Source organism: Hordeum vulgare, chromosome 5H (assembly GCF_904849725.1).
Source record: "Hordeum vulgare subsp. vulgare chromosome 5H, MorexV3_pseudomolecules_assembly, whole genome shotgun sequence".
Classification (NCBI taxonomy): Eukaryota; Viridiplantae; Streptophyta; class Magnoliopsida; order Poales; family Poaceae; genus Hordeum; species Hordeum vulgare.
Window position 1 is genome coordinate 89824891 of NC_058522.1, and position 23940 is coordinate 89848830.

Here is a 23940-nt window from a genome sequence, read left to right on the forward strand (position 1 = left end):
GAAACACTCGGCTTACAACGGTTTACACTCGGTTTACATGTAAGCCGAGTGTTTTCCTCGTCTTATAACACACGCCTTACTAAGGACTGGCTTATCCGGGGTAAGCCGAGAGCAATAGTGAAAACACTCGGCTTACATATAAGCCGAATGTCCCCATGTAAGTCGAGTGCCAATGGGCACACGATTTATACATAACGGCAACAACAATATATTACATATCCAATATATCACGACAACAACAATATAGATCACAACAATATATTACATATCCAATAGATCACAACAACAACAACAACAATATATTACATATCCAATAGATCACAACAACAATATAGTTTCACAAAGGCATGCGTACATATGCAACAAGAATTCACAAATGAAATGGTCATGCATACATATCCAATATATTAGAAGTTCACAAAAATAACAAACTGATGATGAGTTCAAAGTCCACACATGCATACATATCCAACATAGTTTCACAAAAACACACATACATATTCAAGGAGGGTTCACAACATGTGTACGTATGCAACAAGAGTTAACAAACAAAAGCATGAGTTCAACCTACAATATGCAATGAGCTTCCGCCACAGCATGTATGCCCACCGTCGACGGCATCCGTGATGCAAACCTATAAGTTCAATAGCACACGCATGAGTATCCAAAGTTAAATTTTTGAAGAATAGAAATCATATCAAATTAAAAGAGCACTGCAAAACTGCAACAAGAAGATTTAGTTTTACTCTCATGATTTATATTTTTGAAGAATAGAAATCATATCAAATTAAAAGACACTACAAAACTAAAACTCCTACCAAGACCATATATGTAAAATAGAATTGAATTGAATCTCACATCAACTCCTACAAAGACCAAGAAGCAAAATATCAACCAAATGATGTTAACCTACATATTTCTCAACCTGTAAAATTTAACAGGAGGAAAAATAACACTATGTACTACACTTCACAACAAACAGAGATTGGTTTTCGGTTAAAATTGCTTTTCACACAAGCACTTGATAGGAAGGAGAAGGGAGGAGAGGAGGGCATACCTCGGTTGCGACCTCATCTACGACATGAAGCTCGTGAGGAAGGAGACAGAGATGATGATGATGCTACTGCAAGCTTTCGGTCATCTATAGGAGGCTGAGGCACCGCATAGAAAGCCAACAAGAGGGTGTGGGTGGATACCATGACGGTCCTCATGGGTACATACAAGAAACTGAGTTACATCAGTTTTATTAAGCCAACAACACAACAAACAAATAGTTGAGAGCTTAAGGTAAGTAAAGTGTACCTAAAGGAACTGAAACTGTGTCGATACAACAATAGGACAAAAATAGAAAAAAGCATTAAAAACTAACAGTTCTTGTGTATTCTGCAAGCTAAGATGGAGTTACACATATTGCTTGACACAAAAAAGCTCAATGAAAAACAAAACTTTTGTTTGTACAATATGAAATGCTTATCATGACAGTGACCCAGAGGGGGGGGCCAAGACTGCAACCATTACGGTCATGAATCGACTTCACCACTTAAGATTTGCTAATACGGGTATCATACATCTTGCAGAGAAATAGAAGTATACATCAGAAAAATGAACATAAACTGCCTCAACCCAATTGACAGACTATCAACTACTAGCAGCAATAATGTTGAGACCTATTTATTTTGGGGGCATGATCTACAAAACTAAGCAGTTTGAAATAATAAACGAACCTTTCAAAGGTGTCTCTGCAAGGCTGTCTCCCAGATTCACCTTCTTTGATTTTAATTGCATCTTCAGCAGGCATAGTGCAATGGAGCTTTACTGGTGCAAGTGGCAAGTTCTTCGCAATCTCACTGAAAATAGAGCATCAGAGCTTGTTATTGTTTAACAGGGCTTGTTAATAGTTTTATTGATCAATAAAAAGCATTTTGAAGACAGTGAGTCATCAGCAGCCATATTGCAATCATAACAAAAAGAAGGAAATATGTTAATCCATCGCACGTGATTAAGACCATGACCTGCATATTTCCTCCATGTGATTAGCATCAATATTCATTTGCAAATATACACAGCCAAACAATATAGAGTTAACAGTCATATCAAGCCTCTGAACACAAAGACCAGCTTGTACCTCTATAAAAAGCTCACTGAACAATACTCCCTCGTCCCGAATTAGTTGACTCAGATTTGTCTACATACGGACATGACTAACCACGTTTTAGTGTTAGATACATCCGTATCTAGATGAATGTAAGTCAATTAATTTGGGACGGAGGGAGTATAACATAAAAGCAACACCCAGTTCGATCAACAATTACAATTAAGCTGATTGTTATCAGCAACTCCAGAATACCATGTTATTAGTAACTTGAAAAGACTGACAATGTCATGAAACGTTAGTAAGCACATCTACAACATGCAGGTTCAATGCATTCTCAAACATTTTTTGCTTCCCCGAATTCTTGAAAAACAATCGAATGCGACAACATCAGCTTCAATACTAGTCGGTTATCATAAGATAATCAAGAGTCAATGAAGCATAGGACAATCCAACCTCCAATACAGAATTGTGAATGAAATTATGTATCAGGACCTTTGTTATACAGAGTAGATACGCCTATTCAGTGAATGCAAAGTAAATACCACAAGCAGGAAATGACAATTTTACTCTAGGAAGAGCGTATCAGGTTGGCAGCTTATATTTTTCTTCCATATAATAAACAGTTGGGCGTATGCACAGGACAGGACGCAATTTGCTTCTTTAGAGGATAAACTTTTCATGCAGATTACAAACACTGTCAAGTAAATGCATTCGTTTATTGTATACTTAAAGCCGAATAACCTCACATCTGCTAGCCAATGCATTATACTATTCTGTTACAACCAACACCATCTAATCAAAGAAAAACATTCAGATCCACAAGTAAGAAGTGAAAGCACATATCTTAGGAAAGGTTACGTAAAGGCTGAAGACAAACAAAAGTTGTCCATCTCCAGCCTCATAAGTTACATGAGACGCGACGGTGTAATACAAACAACATGGAAGATGTCATATAGCAGATTCAAGTGGAAACGAAATCACAAGACAACTTAAAGCTAACAACTTCTCCCTCTCTCACCCTCACACACACACACACACACACACACAAACCCAGAGCAACGGTTGAGTTCATCGCCTGAAATGCATCTTTGCTCTGATAAGAAGAGAAAAGAGAGGGAAGAAAGCAAGTGAGACTCAGCATTACATTGCAGTCGAAGTAGGAGATGGACTCGCTGGTAATTTTCAATCTACCTTTGTGCTCCTACCTAACCTGCGTGAGGAGGGAAATCGCATCAGGGGAAGTGGAGATAAGCAACTCGAACGGAATCATGCAGCTCCAAGGAAGAGAGAGAAAGGTGTCAACCTTAGCGGTCCCAATTGAATCTGGATAGTCATCTGTTGAAGTCAAGGAATGTGCATAAACTACTGCCATCTCTTTACATGCATGTTACGACAAATTGGCAAATAGCTAGCACATTCTGGCTTGCCATTTTTTATTGTACCTGAACGTGATTACTCAGTTGTCACTTGGGAAGTAAACACTCAACAACTAACTTATTTTCTTTGAATATGAAAAAAAGAAGGGATTTGTTTTCAGATGCATAACTTATTCTTCTAACTTGACACTGCTCACAGAACATAACATTGCATATGCTAGATAAAGTTTTCACCGAGAAGTGTAATATTTTTAATTCAGTCCTACATAAGGTGTACCTCATCAAGCTAATAAAGGACATGAGTATCTGACAACCATAAATGAATTTATTTAGTTGCACAAAATAGCCCATAAACATGCATGTAAACAGCCAAACAACTCAGGGAGCTATGCATCCGTGGAACTCAAGAAAGAACAAATTGTAAAACTGCAGCTTTTATGGAGCAACCAAATTCCTGCTCAGAAGTCAGTTTGATATGTGCAAGTGATTTGATTTTTATTTTGTAACTTCACCATAGTCCTCAGATCTATTTCCTAGATGACTTCATCCCTATACTTAGAGTCTTATTTGAGTTCCACGGATCTCTTGCAAACAAACATACTATGGTATCTATTCCGTATACCAGTGTCCGTTCCTCTCTCTGAAAAAAAAATGTATGTGGCAAACATCCAGATCTGCGGCGCTAGTCTGCCCAAGGAAGCAGCAACACATGACATTGCTGCAAGCTATTTACGTACTTGGCAGGATCGGGAAGGAACAAGGGATTACCTTGGCCGTCTAGGCCATGCAGCATGTCGGGAAGGTGCTTGGAGCTGCAGCGGGAGCCTCCTCGCTCGCCGCCGTCGAGGGCCGCGAGTTCCCCCATGAGACACGCCGAGGCGAGAGAATGGGGTGGACGGGGATCCACCCCACGCGGCCAGCTTGGGTCCGCCCGCCTCCGTCGTGCTTTTTGTGCAGCAGACGTCGTAGGTGGGTGCGGTACCGTCGCTAGAAGAGACGCGCAGGAGGGAGGCGGCTGCCGCGTCACTGTCGCCGTCGTCCATGGGTGTGTGGAAGACTACTAGGGGGCGGGCTCTGCCGATGAGGGAGGGAGGCAGCGGCGCGGTGGAGGTCGGATGCGGTGGCTATGGGGTAGAGGACGAGGGCCCGGCGGCCGTGGGAGGAGGGGTCCTTCTATACCGGAGTGAGGTTGCTAGATCTAGGGAGTGGGGAGAGAACTGAGAAGCGAGATGGGAGGTGCGGTGCCGCGGGGGCGGTCGCGGAGGCGCGGGGGCGGCGGCGACGCAGTACGGGTCGGGGCAGTGGGCGGGTGAGAGATGGATTGGGGCAGATAGAAAGGGGACTGGGATTTTAGTGGGGGTGGGGAAGGGTTAGCAATGGCGCACCCCCGAGCGGTGCGCCATTAGTAATTTTTTTTGATAGCAATGGCGCATCCCAGGCGGTGCGCCATTAGTAATCTTTTTTTTGTATACCAATGGCGCTTCCCAGAGAGGTGCGCCATTAGTAATCTTTTTTTTGGATAGCAATGGCGCACCCCAGAGAGGTGCGCCATTAGTAATCTTTTATTTTTTTTGATAGCAATGGCGCTCGGGGGGAGGGAGGGGGTGGGTGGTGCGCTCTACCGATTACTGGGCATCTACACATTTAGAGAATAGTTTAGCATTGCACATCCTACTAGAATAAAAATATCACCTGTTTTGTGTTCCACGTGAAAAGTGATTCCAAATTTGCAGACAGACTGAAGGTCAAGGTCATCTGTCACATTTGTTTTCAGAAATTTGTTAGTGGTGCTACAATAAAAGTACTCCCTCCGTTCATTTTGCGTAAAAGCACAAACCTTGTCATTCCCATTGATCTGTTTGTGGAATCGATTTATCTTCGTTACCTACGGGAGCACAAGAGAATCAATAATCAGGCTTTACTACATGTATAAAACAGGAACAAGCAGGGGGGTTGAAGGCGTGCCTTCCACAACAACGAGAAAATCATGTATGATAAAGCAACAGACTTTCCGGTGACCGCAAGGAACAAGCCATGGAATCTGAACCCAACTTGCATACAACTCGTAAGAGACTAAACACTTGTACTCGTATAGAATACTAGGTAAACGAATATCCTGGTACAATGAACCTGCCCTGCCAAGAAGCATCCGGGAAGATCGGCGAATTCACGGACACAGAACCGGCCAGATCCCCAAAAGCTCACCCCCACCGGCGACGTCGAGCCCCGAAACCTACTACTGGGCTCCTCACAGGATCACGAAATTCCGGCGTTACTACTGGCGACACCACCTCCGCGAATCGCGTGACGGATTCAGGCGAGCGCTCGCGGTTCAGAGGGCTCAACTACAGAAGACCGCTCTAGAGAGAGGCCAGGAGAGGGGAGGGGCGGACGACATACGTACGTGGGCTTGGGCCTTGATGGAGGGGGCGTGGAAGCCGTCGAGCGCGGAGGCGGCGGCGCAGGCGGCGACGAGGAGGAGCGGCGTCTCCGTGGACGAGGGCGAGGGCACAGGAGAGGCGAGGGTGGGGGAGGGGGTGGGCGGCGTCTCCGTGGACGAGGGTGGGGGAGGGGGACGGTGGCGGCGGCGGCGGCGTCTCCGTGGGCGGCGTCTCCGTGGACAAGGGTGGGGGAGGGGGTGGGCGGCATCTCCGTGGACGAGGGCGAGGGCACAGGAGAGGCGAGGGCAGAGGGGTTAGGAATGGCGCACCCAGAGCGATGCGCCATTAGAATGTTTTTTGATAGCAATGGCACATCCCCATGGAGTGCGCCATTAGTAATTTTTTTTATATAGCAATGGCGCATCCTAGAAAGGTGCGCCATTAGTAATCTTTTTTAGGATAGCAATGGCGCACCCCAGAGAGGTGCGCCATTAGTATTTTTTTTTTGGATAGCAATGGCGCTCGGGGGGGAGGGAGGGGGTGGGTGGTGCGCTCGGCCGATTCCGTTCGGGGGAACCGAGCGAGGAGACAGGGGAGGGTGCGGGGGGTCGTCGTTGGCGATGGAGCAGGGGAGGGTGCGGGGGGTCGGCGGCGGCGATGGAGCGGGGGAGGGTGCGCGGGATCATCGGCGGCGGTGGAGAGGGGAAGGGTGCAGGGGGTCGTCTGCGGCGGTGGAGCGGGGGAGGGTGCGGGGGGTCATCGCGGCGGTGGAGCTGGCCGGGGAGGGTGCGGGGGGTCGTCGGCGGCGGTGGAGCAGGGAAGGGTGCGGGGGGTCGTCGGCGGCGGTGGAGCGGGGGAGGGTGCGGGGGTCGTCGGTGGCGGTGGAGCGGGCCGGGGAGGGTGCGGGGGTCGTCTGCGGCGGTGGAGCGGGGGAGGGTGCGGGGGGTCATCGGCGGCGGTGGAGCGGGCCGGGGAGGGTGCGGGGGGTCGGCGGCGGCGGTGGAGCGGGGGAGGGTGCAGTGGGTGCTCGCCAGCGGTGGAGCGGGGGAGGGTGCGGGGGACACTATTGGGACACTATGATGCAAATGAGGTGAGGAGGAGGAGCCACCCGAGAGAAGCTTGGACAAGGAGGTGGAGGAGGAGGAGGCGGTGGAGAGAATGAAAGTGGTCCCAGGTTACTAATGGCGCACCACCTACATATGCGCCATTAGTAACCCTGGTTACTAATGGCGCACCTCCTCTGGTGCGCCATTAGTAGTTCTGCAAAAAAAATAGTATTGGCGCACCACCAACAGATGCGCCATTAGTAACACTGGTTACTAATGGCTCACTAGCTGTGGTGCGCCATTAGTAGTTTGCAAAAAAAACCAAAAAAAAATTATAATAGTGGCGCACTACTAACAGATGCGCTATTAGTAACCCAGCATGGTGTCCTCCGTAGGCTTCAGAATGACACTACTACAAGATCTATCCCTATTCATGTTCAGGCACACAACGTCTAATAACACGATCTACTCCTTCCTTCTAAAGGTGAGGATAATCCCAAAAGTAGTGTCTCAAATCAAAGAAGAACTTCTTCTTTTGCTGATAGGTGAAACTGGGTGGTATGTATTTGGCTACGATATAGTTTGCATAATCAGCATACCACGGTGCACTATGCGAAGTGCGGATGACATTCAGTTGCTCCTCAGGAAAGCTATTATCAATAGGTAGTGGGTCATCAAGGACATTCTCTAGCCTAGACAAGTTATCTGCTAGAGGGTTATCAACACCTTTTCGGTCAACGACGTGTAAATCAAATTCCTGTAGGAGGAGAACCCATATGATCAGCCTAGGCTTAGCGTCCTTCTTCTCCATGAGGTACTTAATAGCAGCATGATCAGAGTGAATAGTGACTTTGGAGTCAACTATGTAAGATCTAAACTATTCACATGCAAACACGACTACTAAAAATTCCTTCTCCGTAGTGGCATAGTTTCTTTGGGCACTGTCTAGAGTTTTACTAGCGTAGTGAATGACATTCAACTTCTTGTCAACTCTTTGTCCAACAACAGCACCAACAGCATAATCACTAGCATCGCAGATGATTTCAAAGGGCAAGTTCCAGTCAGGTGGTTGAACAGTAGGTGCGGTTATCAAAGCCTTCTTAAGTATTTCGAAGGCTTCCTCACAATCCTCATCAAAAACAAAAGGATCATCCTTCTGCAAGAGGTTGGTAAGAGGCCTAGAAATCTTAGATAAGTCTTTAATGAACCTTCTATAGAAAACAGCATGACCTAGGAAACTTCGTATACCTCTGATATCTGTGGGGCAAGGCATTTTCTCAATTGCATCAACCTTAGCCTTATGAACTTCAATGCCTCTTTCAGAGATTTTGTGTCCTAAGACGATACCTTAATTAACCATAAAGTGGCACTTCTCCCAACTCAAGACGAGGTTGGTTTCTTCGCATCTGTGTAAGACTCGATCAAGGTTGCTGAGGCAATCATCAAAGGAAGACCCATAAACGGAGAAGTCATCCATGAAAACCTCGACAATCTTTTCACAAAAGTCAGAGAATATAGCCATCATACATCTTTGAAAGGTGGTAGGTTCATTACATAAGCCAAAAGGCATACGTCTATAGGAAAAGGTACCGAAAGGGCAGGTGAAAGTGGTTTTCTCTTGATCAGATTGTGCAATAGGTATTTGCGAGAAACCTAAATAACCGTCTAGAAAGTAGAAGTGTGTGTGTTTTGATAGCCTTTCTAGCATTTGGTCGATAAACGGCAAAGGATAATGATCTTTCCTGGTTGCCTTGTTTAGTTTCCGGAAGTCTATCACCATTCTATAGCCGGTAATAATACTTTGTGGGATTAGTTCATCCTTATCATTAGGAACGACGGTGATACCTCCCTTCTTAGGTACGCAATGTACTGGACTTACCCAATAACTATGAGCAACAGGATAAATGATTCCTGCTTCCAGAAGCTTTAATATTTCCTTTCTAACGACCTCTTTCATCTTAGGATTTAATCTCCTTTGATGATCAGCAACTGGTTTAAAGTCAGGATCGGTTTTAATCTTGTGCTGACATAGAGTAGGACTAATACCCTTAAGATCATCAAGAGTATATCCAATAGTAGCGCGGTGCTTCCTGAGAGTCCTTAGTAACTTCTTCTCTTTGCGCTCTGAGAGGAGAGCACTAATAATGATAGGATATATCTCCTTCTCATCAAGATAGGCATACTTAAGAGTATGAGGCAACTGTTTAAGCTCGAACACAGGATGACCCTTTGGTGGGGGAGGATCCCCAAGCAGTTCAACATGCAGATTATTCTTGAGAATAGGATATTGTTCTAAGACAATTTTATCTATCTCATCTCTCTCCTCCATATGCATATCATTTTCATGCTCAAGAAGATATTGCTCTAAAGGATCCGTAGGAGGTACGACAATAGAGGCAAGAGCAATGATTTCATCCCTACCAGACGACTCTCTTTCATGGGGTTGTCTTCCAAACTTGGAGAAGTTGAATTCACGAGACACACCCTCGAAACTAACTGTGACAGTCTGCTTAATGCAATCAATGTGAGCATTGATAGTGTTGAGAAAGGGTCTACCAAATATGATGGGACAAAAGCTATATTGTGCAGTACCAAGGACGAGGAAATCAGTAGGATACTTCATCTTACCACACAGGACTTCTACGTCTCTCACAATTCCCAGAGGGCAGATAGTGTCTCTATTAGCTAGCGTAATAGTGACATCAATGGGTTCTAACTCAGCAGGTGCAAACTCATCTTTGATTTAATCATATAGAGAACGGGGTATTGCACTACCACTAGCTCCCATATCACATAAACCATGGTAACAGTGATCTCCTATCTTAACAGAAACAACGGGCAGGCCAACTACAGGTCCGTGTTTTCTTTCGCGTGAGGTTTAGCAATTCTAGCAGAGTCCTCACAGAATTTGATAACATGCCCATCTATGTCTTCGGCTAAGAGATCTTTGATAATAGCAACAATCGGTTCAACTCTAATCTCTTCAGGGGTGCAAGTTGTCTGATGTAACCCCTACGTATCACAGTTGGAGCTTTAGAATAATCCTTTATCCTAGCAGGTTATGGTGGTTTCTCAGTGTAAGCACAAGGAACAACAGGATCACTAAAAGCAATGACTTTCTCCTCAACTAGATTGTTTTTGGCTATGTTGCTTTCTACAGGAGGATGATATTTAAACCATTTCTCTTTGGGAAGATCAACATGAGCAGAAAAGATTCACATAGAGAAGCTACTATCTCAGAGTCAAGTCCATACTTAGCGCTAAAATCTCTAGAAGTGTTTGTCTCAACAAAAGATTTAACGCAATCAAACTGGAAATTCATACCTGACTCCTTACCTTCCTCTAGCTCCCAATCTTCAGAGTTGCGTTTGATTCTCTTAAATAAATTCCACTTGTGATCAATATCCTTCTTCATAAAAGAACCGGTAAAAGAAGTGTCAAGCATGGTACGATCTTCATGAGAAAGTCGAGCATAAAAGTTTTGAGTGATGATTTCTCTCGAGAGCTCATGATTGGGGCATGAATATAGCATTGATTTAAGCCTCCCCCAATCTTGAGCTATGCTTTCCCTGTCACTAGGCCAAAAGTTATAAATAAAGTTCCGATCATGATGTACTAAATGCATAGGACAGAACTTTTGATGAAATTCCAATTTCAACCGATTGTAGCCCCATGATCCAGTATCATCACATAACCTATACCATGTCAACGCCTTATCCTTCAAAGATAAAGGAAAGAATTTCTTCTTTACCCCATCCTCGGGCAAACCTGCAAGCTTAAATAAACCACAAACTTCATCTACATAGATTAGATGCAAGTCTGGATGTGAAGATCCATCTCCTATGAAAGGATTAGCCAGCAGTTTCTAAAGCATACCCGAAGGAATTTCATAAAAGATATTCTCAGTAGGTACCTCAGGTCGAGGAACAACGCCTCGTGCTTCCGTTCATGGTGAAGATACCCCGAACAAACTCCTCAAAGGAACAGTTTCCATAGTGACAAGTGACAATAAATTTCAGCACAGTATATAAATGTTTCCTTACCAATTTCCACTTACCAAAGGCGCTTCACTCCCCGGCAACGGCGCCAGAAAAGAGTCTTGATGACCCACAAGTATAGGGGATCAATCATAGTCCTTTCGATAAGTAAGAGTGTCGAACCCAACGAGGAGCAGAAGGCTGTGATAAACGGATTTCAGCAAGGTAATAAGTGCAAGCACTGAAAGTAGCGGTAACAAGTGATTGTGTAGCGAGGTGAAACGTAGCAAGAAAAAAGTAACAAGTAACAAGTAGTAGCAATGGTGCAGAAAGTGGCCCAACCCTTTTTATAGCAAGGGACAAGCCTGAGCAAAGTCTTATAGGAGGAAAAATGCTCCCGAGGACACATGGGAATTTCTGTCATGCTAGTTTCATCATGTTCCTATGATTCGCGTTCGTGACTTTGATAGTTTGATATGTGGGTGGACCGGCGCTTGGGTACTGCCCTTACTTGGACAAGCATCCCACTTATGATTAACCTCTCTCGCAAGCATTCGCAACTACAAAAGAAGAATTAAGACAAAGTCTAACCATAGCATTAAACTAGTGGATCCAAATCAGCCCCTCACGAAGCAACGCATAGACTGGGGTTTAAGCTTCTGTTACTCCAGCAACCCATCATCTACTTACTACTTCCCAATTCCTTCCTCTAGGCCCAAATATGGTGAAGTGTTTTGTAGTCGACATTCACATAACACCACTAGAGGAAAAGACAACATACAACATATCAAAATACCGAACGAATATCAAATTCACATGACTATTATTAACATGACTTATCCCATGTCCTCAGGAACAAAAGTAACTACTCACAAAACATAATCATAATCATGATCAGAGGTGTAATGAATAGCATCAAGGATCTGAACATAAACTCTTCCACCAAGTAATCCAACTAGCATCAACTACAAAGAGTAATCAACACTACTAGCAACCTTACAAGTACCAATCAGAGTCGCGAGATGAAGATTGGTTACAAGAGATGAACTAGGGATTGGAGAGGAGATGGTGGTGATGAAGATGTTGATGAAGATGCCTCCCCTCTGACGAGAGGAGTGTTGGTGATGGCGATGGCGATGATTTCCCCCTCCGGGAGGGAAGTTTCCCCGGCAGGATCATACTGCCGGAGCTCTAGACTGGATCTGCTCAAGTTCCGCCTCGTGGCGGCGGCGAAACCACGAAAAAGCTCCCTTCTGATTTTTTCTGGATCCAGACGCTTCATATAGCAAAAGAGGGGGGCTAGTGGCCCATCAGGGAGCCCACAAGCCCCCACTCCGCCACCAGGGGTGGCGGTGTCAGGGCTTGTGGCGCCCTGGCAGCCCCCCTCCGGAAGTTCTTTCGCCCAGTATTTTTTATATAATCCCAAAAACATCCACGTAACTTTTCAGGACATTTGGAGATGTGCAGAATAGTGGACTAGGATTTGCTCCTTTTCCAATCCAGAATTCCAGCTGCCTGAATTCTCCCTCTTCAAATAAACCTTGCAAAATAAGAGAGAAAAGGCATAAATATGGTACCACAAGTAATATAACAGCCCAAAAAGCAATAAATATCAACCTGAAAGCATGATGCAGAAAGGACGTATCAGTGCCTGTGGGCCCCACAAGCCTGGGTGGCGCGGCCAGGGGGGTGCCCGCGCCCCTAGGGCTTGTGGCCCACTGATGTGGCCCCTAGACAAACTCTTTGTACCAGTATTTTTCAAAAATCCAGAAAAAATCATACTAGATTTTCAGGACGTTCTGAGAACTTTTATTTTTGGGGTACTTTTCCACGGGACGCTAAAACAAAAAACAGGGAAAACTAAACTTAAATCTATCATTTTTCTTCTGAGCAACCTAAAGTGAAAGCTTGGAACAAAGGTTCGTGACTCCTCGATTCATCCATCTCATGGTCATCAAAAGAAATCCGTCAGTGAGGTTGATCAAGCCTCCTCGACAAAACCTTTCCGAATCGCAAAAGAGAACGGAGAATTTTTGAATAGTCACTAGGTCACCTCAATGGGGATATGTATCTCCCCAACAAGCAAATCATACTTCATCTTGACACGAGGTATAGGGCATTCAAAGCTCCCAATAAGAATTGATGAAGTTTTTTCGATAGCATTGATGCAATGTACTCAATATTGTTTCTTTGAAAAGTGCACCGTATGCTCATTACCGTTGACATGGCAATTGACATTGCCTTTGTTGCAAACTATAACCGCCCCTGCAGTGTTTAAAAAGGGTCTTTCGAGGATGACAGCCATGGCATTGTCCTGAGGAATATCTAAGATAACAAAGTCTGTTAAGATAGTGGTGTTAGCAACCACAACAGGCACATCCTCGCAAATGCCGATAGGGAAAGCAGTTGATTTGTCGGCCAATGGCAGAGAGATTTCAGTGGGTGTCAACTTATCTAGTTCGAGTCTACGATAAATAGAGAGAGGCATAACACTAACACCGGCTCCAAGGTCGCATAAAGCAGTTCTAACATAGTTACCTTTAATGCAGCAAGGTATAGTGGGCACACCGGGATCACCTAGTTTCTTGGGAGTCCCACCCTTGAGGGTATAATTAGAAAGCATGGCGGAGATCTCAAGATCAGGTATCCTCCTCTTATTAGTAACAATATCTTTCATGTACTTAGAATACGGAGACATTTTGAGCATATCTATCAAACGCATCTGCAGAAAGACAAGTCTGATCATTTCAACGAAGCGCTCAAAATCTTCATCATCCTTTTTCTTGGATGGTTTGGGAGGAAAGGGCATAGGTTTCTGAACCCATGGTTCCCTTTCATTACCATGCTTCCTAGCAGCGAAGTCGTTCCTATCGTACCTTTTAGTCTTAGGTTGTGGGTTATCAAGATCAGGCTCAATCTCCACATCCTTTCATTGCTAGGTTGAGCATCAACATGAACATCACTATTGATATTATCATTAGGATCATGCTCATCCCCAGATTGTGTTTCAGCATCAGAGACAGAGGCATCATTTGGACTCTCGGGTGTAGCAGCAACAGGGTTGCTAGCGTGCAGGTTCTTATCATCTTTCTTCTTCTTTCTAGGATGACTAGGTGCATGAGTGCTAACTCCTTGAGAATCTTGTTCTACTCTCTTCGGATGACCCTCAGGATACAAAGGTTCCTGGGTCATTCTACCGCCTCTAGTAACGACTCTGACATAATTGTCATTCAACTCGTTGAGCAAGTCATTCTGAGCTTTAAGTACTTGTTCTACTTGAGTAGTAACCATAGAGGCATGTTTACTCAGAAGGTTAAGATCATTGACATTTATGTCCACACAAGCACTTAAATGACAAAGCATACGAGCATTTTGTTCCAATTGTCTGCTAACATAATCATTGAAACTCTACTGTTTGGCAACAAAGTTATCAAATTCATCTAGGCATAAGCTAGTAGGTTTATCAAAAGGAATATCACTCTCATAAAACCTACGCAGAGAATTTACTTCTACTACCTGTATCGGGTTATCGAGACCATGGATCTCTTCGATAGGTGGTAGATTTTTGACATCTTCAGATTTAATTCCTTTCTCTCGCATAGATTTCTTGGCTTCTTTCATATCTTCAGGATTGAGGAATAGAATACCTCTTTTCTTCGGAGTTGGCTTAGGAGGTGGTTCGGGAATAGTCCAAGCATTCTCATTGCACAAGACGTTATTCAGCAGAATCTCAGCTTGTTCTACGGTTCATTCCCTAAAAACACAACCAGCGCAACTATCTAGGTGGTCTTTGGAAGCGTCGGTAAGTCCATTATAGAAGATATCAAGTATTTCACTCTTCTCAAGAGGGTGATCAGGCAAAGCATTCAATAGCTGGATGAGCCTCCCCCAAGCTTGTGGGAGACTCTCTTGCTCGGCTTGAGCAAAGTTGTATATTTCCTGCAAGGCAGCTTGCTTCTTATGGGCAGGGAAATATTTTTCAGAGAAGTAGTAGACCATATCCTGGGGGCTACGCACACAACCAGGAGCAAGAGAAGTGAACCAAGTCTTAGCATCATCCCTTAGCGAGAAAGGAAACAACTTGAGCATATATTAGTGGCGGATCTTTTCCTCACTAGTGAATAGGGTGGCTATATCGTGCAGTTTGGTAAGATGGGCTACAACCGTTTCAGATTCATAACCGTGAAAAGGATCAGATTCGACCATAGTAATTAACTGAGGGTCGACAGAGAGTTCATAATCCTTATCGGTCACAAAGATAGGTGAAGTGGCAAACTTCGGGTCGTATTTCCTCCTAGCGTTCAGAGATTTTTCTTTCCACTTGCGCAGAAGTTTCTCAACATCATAGCTATCCTTACACACAAGAAAATCATCAGCTATCTCTCCCTCCATAACATAGCGCGTATCAGGCATAACAGGCAATTCAGGCATAGTAGCAGGCTCTACTTCAATAGTATCAGAAGTTTCAGAAGTATCATCACATCTAGCAGCAACTCTAGCAAGTTGTGCATCAAGGAATGCACCTGGTGGCAAAGCAGTATCAGGCATAGCATCATCAGGCATAGTATCAAGCATGGCATCATCAGGCATAGTATCAAGCATAGCATCATAAACATCATGGACAGCAGAAGTAGCATCATCAAGAAGAGGCGACATATCAAGATTTCTAGCAGGAGGCGAATTCGCAAACTTACTCAAAACTAAAGGTGAATCAAGTGCAGAGGTAGATGGCAGTTCCTTACCTCTCCTCGTAGTGGAAGGCAAGATTTTAGTTCTTGGAACTTTCAGATTACTCATAGTGATTAGCAGACGTCAATCCCAAGTGACTCAAAGAATATAGTTGTGCTTCCCCGGCAACGGCGCCAGAAAGAGCCTTGATGACACACAAGCGTATGGGATCGCAGCAGTTTCGAGGGTAGAGTATTCGACCCAAATTTGTTGATTCGCCAAGATGGGAAGCGAAAGAATATTCTCAAGTATTAGCAACTGAATGTGTCAGGTTGAACCACACCTGAAAGATTAGTGTCTCCAAGCAAAGTATCAGTAGCAAAGTAGTATGATAGCAATGGTGCCAGAAACGATCTGTTGATGGCAGACTATTCCTAATTGTTGTATCAATGGTGCCAGAAACGATCTGTTGATGGCAGACTATTCCTAATTGTTGTATCAATGGTGCCAGTAAAGAGCACGTGAACGGGGAACTATTCTTCCCAAGCAAAGGCTCCAGAAAGGATCTTGCAACAAGTAACAGCGAAGTAGCAAGGAACAGCAGTAGCAGGAGCAGCAGAGTAACATGAGTAGCAACAGAGTGGCCCAATCCCTTTTGTAGCAAGGGACAAGCCTAGGCAAATTAACATAGCAAGGACCGGTAGTAAAAGACTCGTAGGCAGTGGATCGGTGATGGATGAGTGTACCGGATGTGATTCATCATGTAACAGGTATAACACGGAGAGATACGTAACTAGCTCCCGTTCATAAATCTAATGTAGGCATGTATTCCGTATGTAGTCACACGTGCTTAGGGAATAGAACTTGCATGACATCTATTGTCCATCCCTCCCGTGGCAGCGGGGTCCTAATGGAAACTACAGGATATTAAGGTTCTCCTTTTAATAAAGAACCGGACCAACGCATTAACACGAGGTGAATACATGAACTCCTCATACTATGGTCATCTCCGGGAGTGGTTCCGGCTATTGTCACTCCGGGGTTGTCGGGTCATAACACATAGTAGGTGACTATAACTTGCACGATAGGATCTAAAACACACATATATTGGCGACAACATAATAGGTTCAGATCTGAAATCATGGCACTCGGGCCCTAGTGAAAAGCATTAAGCATAGCCAAGTAGTAGCAACATCAATCTAGAACATAGTGGATACTAGGGATCAATCCCCGTCAAGAACTAACTCGATTACATGATATATCTCATCCAACTCATCACCGTCCAGCAATCCTACAATGAGATTACTGACGAACGATGAAGAGTATCATGGAATTGTCGATGGAGGAAGGTTGCTGATGACGATGGCGACGATTTCCCCTCTCCGGAGCCCGAAACGGACTCCAGATCTGCCCTCCAGATGAAGAATAGGATGTGGCGGCGCCTCCGTATCACAAAACACGATGAAAACTTCTCTCTGTTTTTTTTCGGGCGCGATGGAAGATATAGAGCTGAGTTTGGGGGCGGTGGTGCCATGTGGGCCCCACAAGCCTGCACGGCGCGGCCTAGGGGGTGGCCGCGGCCTGTGGGCTTGTGGACCACTGGCACACCCCCTCCCGTGGATCTTTGCGAAGGTATTTTTCTTTTATTCCAGAAAAAATATCCGTAAATTTTCAGGACATTCCGAGAACTTTCACTACTGCACAAAAACAACACCATGGCAATTCTGCTGAAAACAACGTCAGTCCGGGTTAGTTCCATTCAAATCATGCAAATTAGACTCCAAAACAAGGGCAAAAGAGTTCGGAAAAGTAGATACGACGGAGACGTATAAGTGAACAAAGCGGGCGACAGGAATAGTTCGGCGCTCCTGGGTCACGCTAGAGCCCGTTAGGTGGTTTTCCTAACCCGGCCCCGCAGGGCGGGTCACAGCCTAATAGTGGACTATACCAAGTTCATAGTCAACAACAGTATAAGCCACAGGGCGTGTTTCAGCAACCGCCCCCGCAAGGAGATCCCCCACGGCAAGATGATGATAGCGGCTTCCAGAATAACCCTAAGCAGCTGAACAATGGAGAGTATCATGTGTTCGCCACCAGCACTTGGAAACGGGACCAGAAGGTGAACATAGAACTTTCAGCGTGGCTGAGCCGGCGCTCCCTAGGTATTTCCATTGGTCCAAGCAGCCCATCACCAGGAGTAGGGAAGATCACCTGCCCCAAGTTGATAACCCTGGCGACTTGGCTCTGGTCGTGGCTCCCCAAGTCAGAGGATACACCCTTTCCAAAGTACTTATGGATGGTGGCAGCAGCATAAACATCTTATACTTCGATACCTTTCGAAGGATGAATTTTTCAGAAAAGGACTTGATGCCATCATCTACGGTTTTCCACGGCATCGTCCCAGGTAAGTCGCCATATCCAATTGGGCGGATTAAACTTAACGTGGCTTTTGGCCCAGAGTCCAATTACAGGAGCGAGTCACTCATGCTTGAGGTGGTCAAAATCAAGAGCCCTTACCACGCATTGTTTGGAAGGTCGGCTTACGCTCGATTCATGGTTCGCCCATGTTATGTTTACCTCAAGCTTAAAATTCCTGGTCCTAGGGGGACTATCACTATCAATGGAGACAGGTAAATAGCCCAAGAGTGCGAGGAAGGGGACGCAGCTTACGCCGAGACGACCTGCGCGGCCGAGGAGCTCAAATTTCACCAAGCCAATGTTTACCCGGCGGATATGACGCCGTTCAAGAGGAAAACAATCGACTCTGAGCCGCCCCTCAAATTTAAACCAACGGATGACACCAAGGTGATAGACTTCACGCCTAGCGACTCAACCAAGAAGTTCACTATTGCGACGGGCCTGGATCCCAAATAGGAAAGCGCGCTCATCGAATTCATCCGTGAGAATCGGGACATCTTCGCGTGGAAACCTTCTGACATGCGGGGTGTACCGAGAGAATTCGCTAAGCACCATCTTAATACCGACCCCAAAGTAAAGCCAGTTCGGCAGTACCTTCGTAGGTTTAATGAGGAACGACGTAAGGTGATTGGAGAGGAAGTCGCTCGACTTTTGGCTGCCGGATTCATCATCGAGGTTTTCCATCCTGCATGGTTGGCTAACCCGGTCCTGGTGCTTAAAAAGAACAGCACTTTCCGCATGTGCATCGACTACACCGACCTCAACAGAGCATGTCCGAAGGATCCCTTCGCCTTCCCCCGCATTGATCAAATCATTGACTCGACGGCGGGTTGCGAGCGTTTGTGTTTTTTGGATGCTTACTTAGGATACCACCAGATCAAGATGGTTGTGGCAGAACAGGAGAAAATGTCCTTCATAACCCCCTTCGGAGCCTTCTATTACGTGTCTATGCCGTTCGGGCTCAAGAGTGCGGGGGCGACTTATCAGCGTTGGATCCAGAATTGTTTGCGTAACCAGATCGGACGTAATGTCCACGCTTATGTAGAAGAAATCGTAGTCAGATCTCAGAAGAAAGAGTCGCTCTTGGAGGATCTCAAGGAGACTTTTGACAATTTGCGCGTATACCAGATGAGGCTTAACCCCACCAAGTGTGTGTTTGGTGTTCCCGCTTGAAAGTTATTGGGTTTCCTGGTGTCAGAACGTGGCATTGAAGCTAACCCGGACAAAATTGAAGCGATCACTTCGCTAGGAAAACCAGCCAATATCAACCAAGTATAACGCATGGCGGGTCGTATCACGGCTCTAAGTAGCTTTATAAGTCGCCTTGGGGAGAGAGCCATCCCTCTTCATTTTGTTTGGACGGATGAAGCCAACGAAACCTTTGAAGCCTTGAAGCAACAACTGGCTAAACCGCCGTATTGGCCGCTCCGACGAACAAGGAGCCTATGCTCTTGTACATCGCGGCTAATTCTAAGGCAGTGAGCGTGGTAGTGGTTGTCGAGCGGAAGGAAGAAGGGAAGGAATATCCGGTTCAGCGACCAGTATATTTTAGCAGCGAAGTCCTGACCCTCTCCAAACAACGCTACCCGCAGTGACAGAAGCTGGTCTTTGGGGTGTTTATGGCGAGTCGAAAGCTGAAGCACTACTTCCAAGATCATCCCATCACGGTGGTCAGTTCTGCCCCCCTTGGGGACATTATACAAAATCGAGAAGCAACTGGACGGATTGCTAAGTGGGCCATTGAGTTAGGACCTCATCATGTGCGATATACTCCCCGTACGACCATTAAGTCTCAAGCACTAGTGGATTTCATCAACGACTGGACCGTGTTGCAGATTCCAGAGGATAGGCCCGATCACACATATTGGACCATCTATTTCGATGGATCTAGGAAGTTGGAAGGCTCGGGGGCTGGTGTGGTGTTAACTTCGCCTCACGGTGACAAATTCTGCTATGTCCTCCGACTCATGTTTCCATGTACCAACAATGCAGCAGAGTATGAAGCACTGCTCCAAAGAGATGAACCTTGACTGAGTCAGATGTTTGGGCGACTCAGATCTAGTGGCACAGCAGGTTTCAGGCACCTGGGATTCTAGAGATCCCTTGATGGCGGCTTACACGTGAGCTGTGTCGGATGTGGCGGGTCACTTTCATAGTTATCAAGTGGATCACATCGATCGGCGACTCAATGAAGCAGGAGATGCTCTTTCATGCCTCGATTCACAGTGTAAGCCGGTTCTCCCAATGTCTTTTTGGATGTGTTACATAACCCCTCGGTGAGGCTACCTTCAAAGGAAGATTTGGCGGTGCCGGACCCTGAGTCTCAACTTGTGGCGGCTCTTCGTGCTACCCCGGATTTGGCGATTCCCTACATGGTGTATCTCACACGAGGCGAATTACCCACGGATGAGTTATTGGCTCGCCAAATCGTTCGTCGATGCAAATCCATGGTCATACATAACGGTGAGTTGCATAAGCGAAGCACTTCAGGGGTATTTCAAAGGTGTGTCTCTTCCGAGGAAGGATGGATGATTGTCAACGAAATTCATACAGGAGACTGTGGTCATCATGCCGGGTCATGCTCCCTAGTTTCCAAAGCCTTTCGGCATGGATTTTATTGGTTGATAGCTCATGCAGATGCAAAAGAGATAGTTCGCCGATGTGATGGTTGCCAGAAATTTGGACGCCAGATGCACATGTCGGCTCAGGAATTACGGATGATTCGAATTACTTGGCCGTTTGCGATCTGGGGGAAGGACATGGCTGGTCCTTTTAAAATGGCATCCAATAAAAAGACTCACCTATTGGTGGTGGTTGACAAGTTCACTAAGTGGGTTGAAGCAGAAACCGTTAGTAGCTCTGATGCAGACACGACTGTCAAATTCTTGAAAAAATTGATCTTTCAGTTCGGATACCCTCATAGTATCATTACTGACAATTGTACTAATCTATCAATGGGTGCAATGCAAGAGTTTTGCAGACGGGAGCATATCCGGCTTGATGTATCTACAGTCGCACACCCCCACTCTAATGGACAAGCAGAAAGGGCGAATCAGGAAATATTGCGAGGAATCAAGCCCCGGCTTATGGTACCTCTGGAGCGTACTCCAGGATGTTGGGTGGAAGAATTGCCCTCAGTGTTATGGAGTATCAGGACCACCCCGAAACGCTCCACGGGTTTTACTCCCTTCTTTCTGGTCTATGGGGCAGAGGCAGTTTTGCCAAGTGACATCAGACACGATTCACCGCGAGTCGCCGCCTATGTGGAACAGGACAACGAGTTGGCATGACAAGATTCACTGGATGCTTTGGAGGAAGAGCGAGACTTGGCTGCATCGTGATCGGCGATCTATCAACACGGCTTGCGGAGCTATTACAACCGCCGTGTCAAGAGTTGGACTTTTCAAGAGGGCGACTTAGTGCTCCGGTTGATTCAAGACCACACTGGTATCCATAAGTTATCAGCTCCATGGGAAGGACCATTTGTCATCAGCAAGAATCTTCGGAATAGTTCAAACTACTTGGTGGTTCTTCGCCCTGATCCGCCAACTACATAGGTTGAGACAACTCGCCCATGGAATATAGCCCACCCGCGGCCTTACTACACCTAGATGCATGGGCTCCTTTCTTTTCTACAAATCTCAGAACTTGTAATCTTTTATTTATAAAGCAATAAAGCCGGCACCCATGAACTTCGGGGTCTTTTGCCGTTTCAGGTTCTGGAAAGCATGAGTCTTTATTATTCTATGAGTCGTCCAAGCATGGACGCTATCAGTACCAAAGAGCATAAGTCGCCACACTGCACTTATTTCAAAACTAGATACTGATAAGCCAAAGAGGACCAAAGTTGCCACGTTGGACGGTTCAAACATGGGCGCCTTATATGGTTCTGAGAATTAAGCCGACTTACTTGGGGGCTACTAGTTCCCAAGTCGTTTTGCAGTAAGAGCGTAAAACGCTTCTGCAATCCTATTTCCGACTTTTCCCTAATCATAGGTCACTTGGGGGCTTCCACTCACTGAGTTCAGCCTGAATACCCTCTTGGCTAGCGAAAAATTACCGCATTACAAATGGTTATACTGGACTATGTGTTGGACGAGTCGCCTTATGGACCCATGTACTCTTGGCGAGTCAATCCGCATTTTTGGACCCTGAACTCGCCCTGGTTAAAACATGAAAGGTACCGGCCAGAGCCACACATGGAAAATAGAGAAACCATTGGTTCACCGAACCTGCCTCACTGAAGCTTGACCCGCGCCTGGTCAGCTGGTCTAAAAACTTGGGTTGTTGCAAAAGCCTTCTTAGGGTAGCACTAGAGTTTTGCAAACTCGTCCTATCCTGTCGTAGCTCATTGAGCCGACAAATTTTCACGATTATCTTCGTGGCACTGCCGCAAGGTTTCGTAAACCGTGATATTACTCACCACGACTCACTGAGCCTGTTCCTTGCTTATAAGTCGCCATGACTCATTGAGTCGGCCTATGGTGTTTTTTCCCTGATAAACAGGTTGAAGAAGATATTTTGACAAGAAAACAAATATCAAGCATCAGGATTGGTAAAGGCGATTCATGATTAGCAAAAACGATAACAATTCAGAAATCTCAAGCAAAAGGCATGGATAGAAGATTGTTTCCCTAAATCCTAACAACTATTACATGGCTCACTCGGCCATACTGGGCGTCATCTCCCGGTCAAGATAAGATCAAATTGTTTGTCAAGAAATGATTACACCCTGGTTAGACTTAAGCCACCTCCGGGTCGCCTTGCCTACAGCTCTCTCCATCTTCAATTTGTAAGTCGTCGAGCTTCCAGTTGGAAAAGGCGACGAATTCATCTTCGTCGTTCAGGAAGACAGATAGGTCTGCTTCAAAATCGAAGGGATTCTTGCGCCGGTGAGGAGTCAGGCTGGTAATTCCGAACGAAGGAGGAGTCACCTTTTTATTGTTGTCATCATATGCAGCTTGGTATTTGTTCAAGTCCAAACTGGCCGTCACCTGAGTCGCCGCGGCACGGGACTCTTGCACAACGCAGTGGTAATCGTCTTTGGTGAACTCTGAATCGTCATCCTTCAGTTCGGGGTAACCAGCTGCTACCTCCTCTGGCTTGAGTTCAGGGGCATAGGCCAGGCACTGACTTAGGGTGGTCAGAGCTCCCTTGCGGTCGGCTGACCTGTTTAGTTCATCTATTTGCGGTGGCAATGTTTACAAGCAACACATCATATTCTTGATGGACTTGATTGGTTCCTTGTTGCCCATCACTATCTTCATCGTAAGCATGCTCCCTGTATACAGCTGCTCCGTGAAAGTGTAAATCGCCTTCAGCTTCAGGATGCAGTCGTTTTGGAGATTGGCGGCTCGCGGACCTACAAAGGATAAACAATGACAATCAGTATTTGCAAAATAAATTATGACTTCTCTTTCCGAACAAGGGAATGGCTACTTACCAAAGATGGCTTGGGTCATGTTGGAGACATGCTTTTTTAGCCCCGAGAGCTCCTGCGGGGCGGCTTCTAGCTTTGCCTCGGCTTGTTCCGCCCGCTTCAGGATGGCGGCTTGATCAGCATTGGCTTTCTTCTCAAATTTTTGGTGGTCAGCTTTCCTTTTATCAATGTCAGCCAGGGCCAACCGATATTTTTCTTCAGATGCAGTCCGAGCATCCTGCTGTTCGGTTAAGCTTTTCTTCAAGTCACAAGAGAAGACTCGGCCCGGGTCACAGATTCCTGCAAACAATTTTTCGGGAGACAAGTTTCAGAACTGTTGCAAGCAACATCCCTGACAATTGGGGGATAATGTACGATTCTATGCAAAGTCATACAAAATACAAGACCCGGTTCATCTTTCAAAAGATGACTCGGCCCTTAGGGGCTACAGGTTCAAGTTTTCATTTAATACAAGACCCGACTCATCTTTCAAAAGATGACCCGACCCTTTGGGGCTACAGGTTGAAGTTTTTTCATCTAATACAAGACCTGGCTCATCT

General features: G+C 45.7%; 1 protein-coding gene across 4 annotated transcripts; it reads right to left on the reverse strand.

Annotated features, from left to right (window-relative positions):
• Positions 1 to 369: 369 nt before the first annotated feature.
• On the reverse strand, positions 370 to 4794 carry LOC123395775. 4 transcript variants are annotated; one of them, XR_006609825.1, is made up of 6 exons: positions 4240 to 4794; positions 3399 to 3430; positions 3240 to 3305; positions 1725 to 1847; positions 1058 to 1227; positions 370 to 634 (listed from the first exon to the last, which is right to left on the reverse strand). XR_006609825.1 is itself a non-coding variant. In XM_045090804.1 (4 exons), the coding sequence occupies exons 1-3, from the start codon at positions 4512 to 4514 to the stop codon at positions 1071 to 1073; spliced, it is 555 nt and encodes a 184-aa protein (XP_044946739.1). In that variant the 5' UTR covers positions 4515 to 4794; the 3' UTR covers positions 370 to 634; positions 1058 to 1070. The 4 variants fall into 4 exon arrangements, 1 of the variants encoding a protein (XP_044946739.1); XR_006609824.1 differs by having other exon boundaries at positions 3399 to 3537; XR_006609826.1 differs by lacking the exon at positions 3399 to 3430.
• Between the last annotated feature and the right edge of the window lie 19146 nt (positions 4795 to 23940).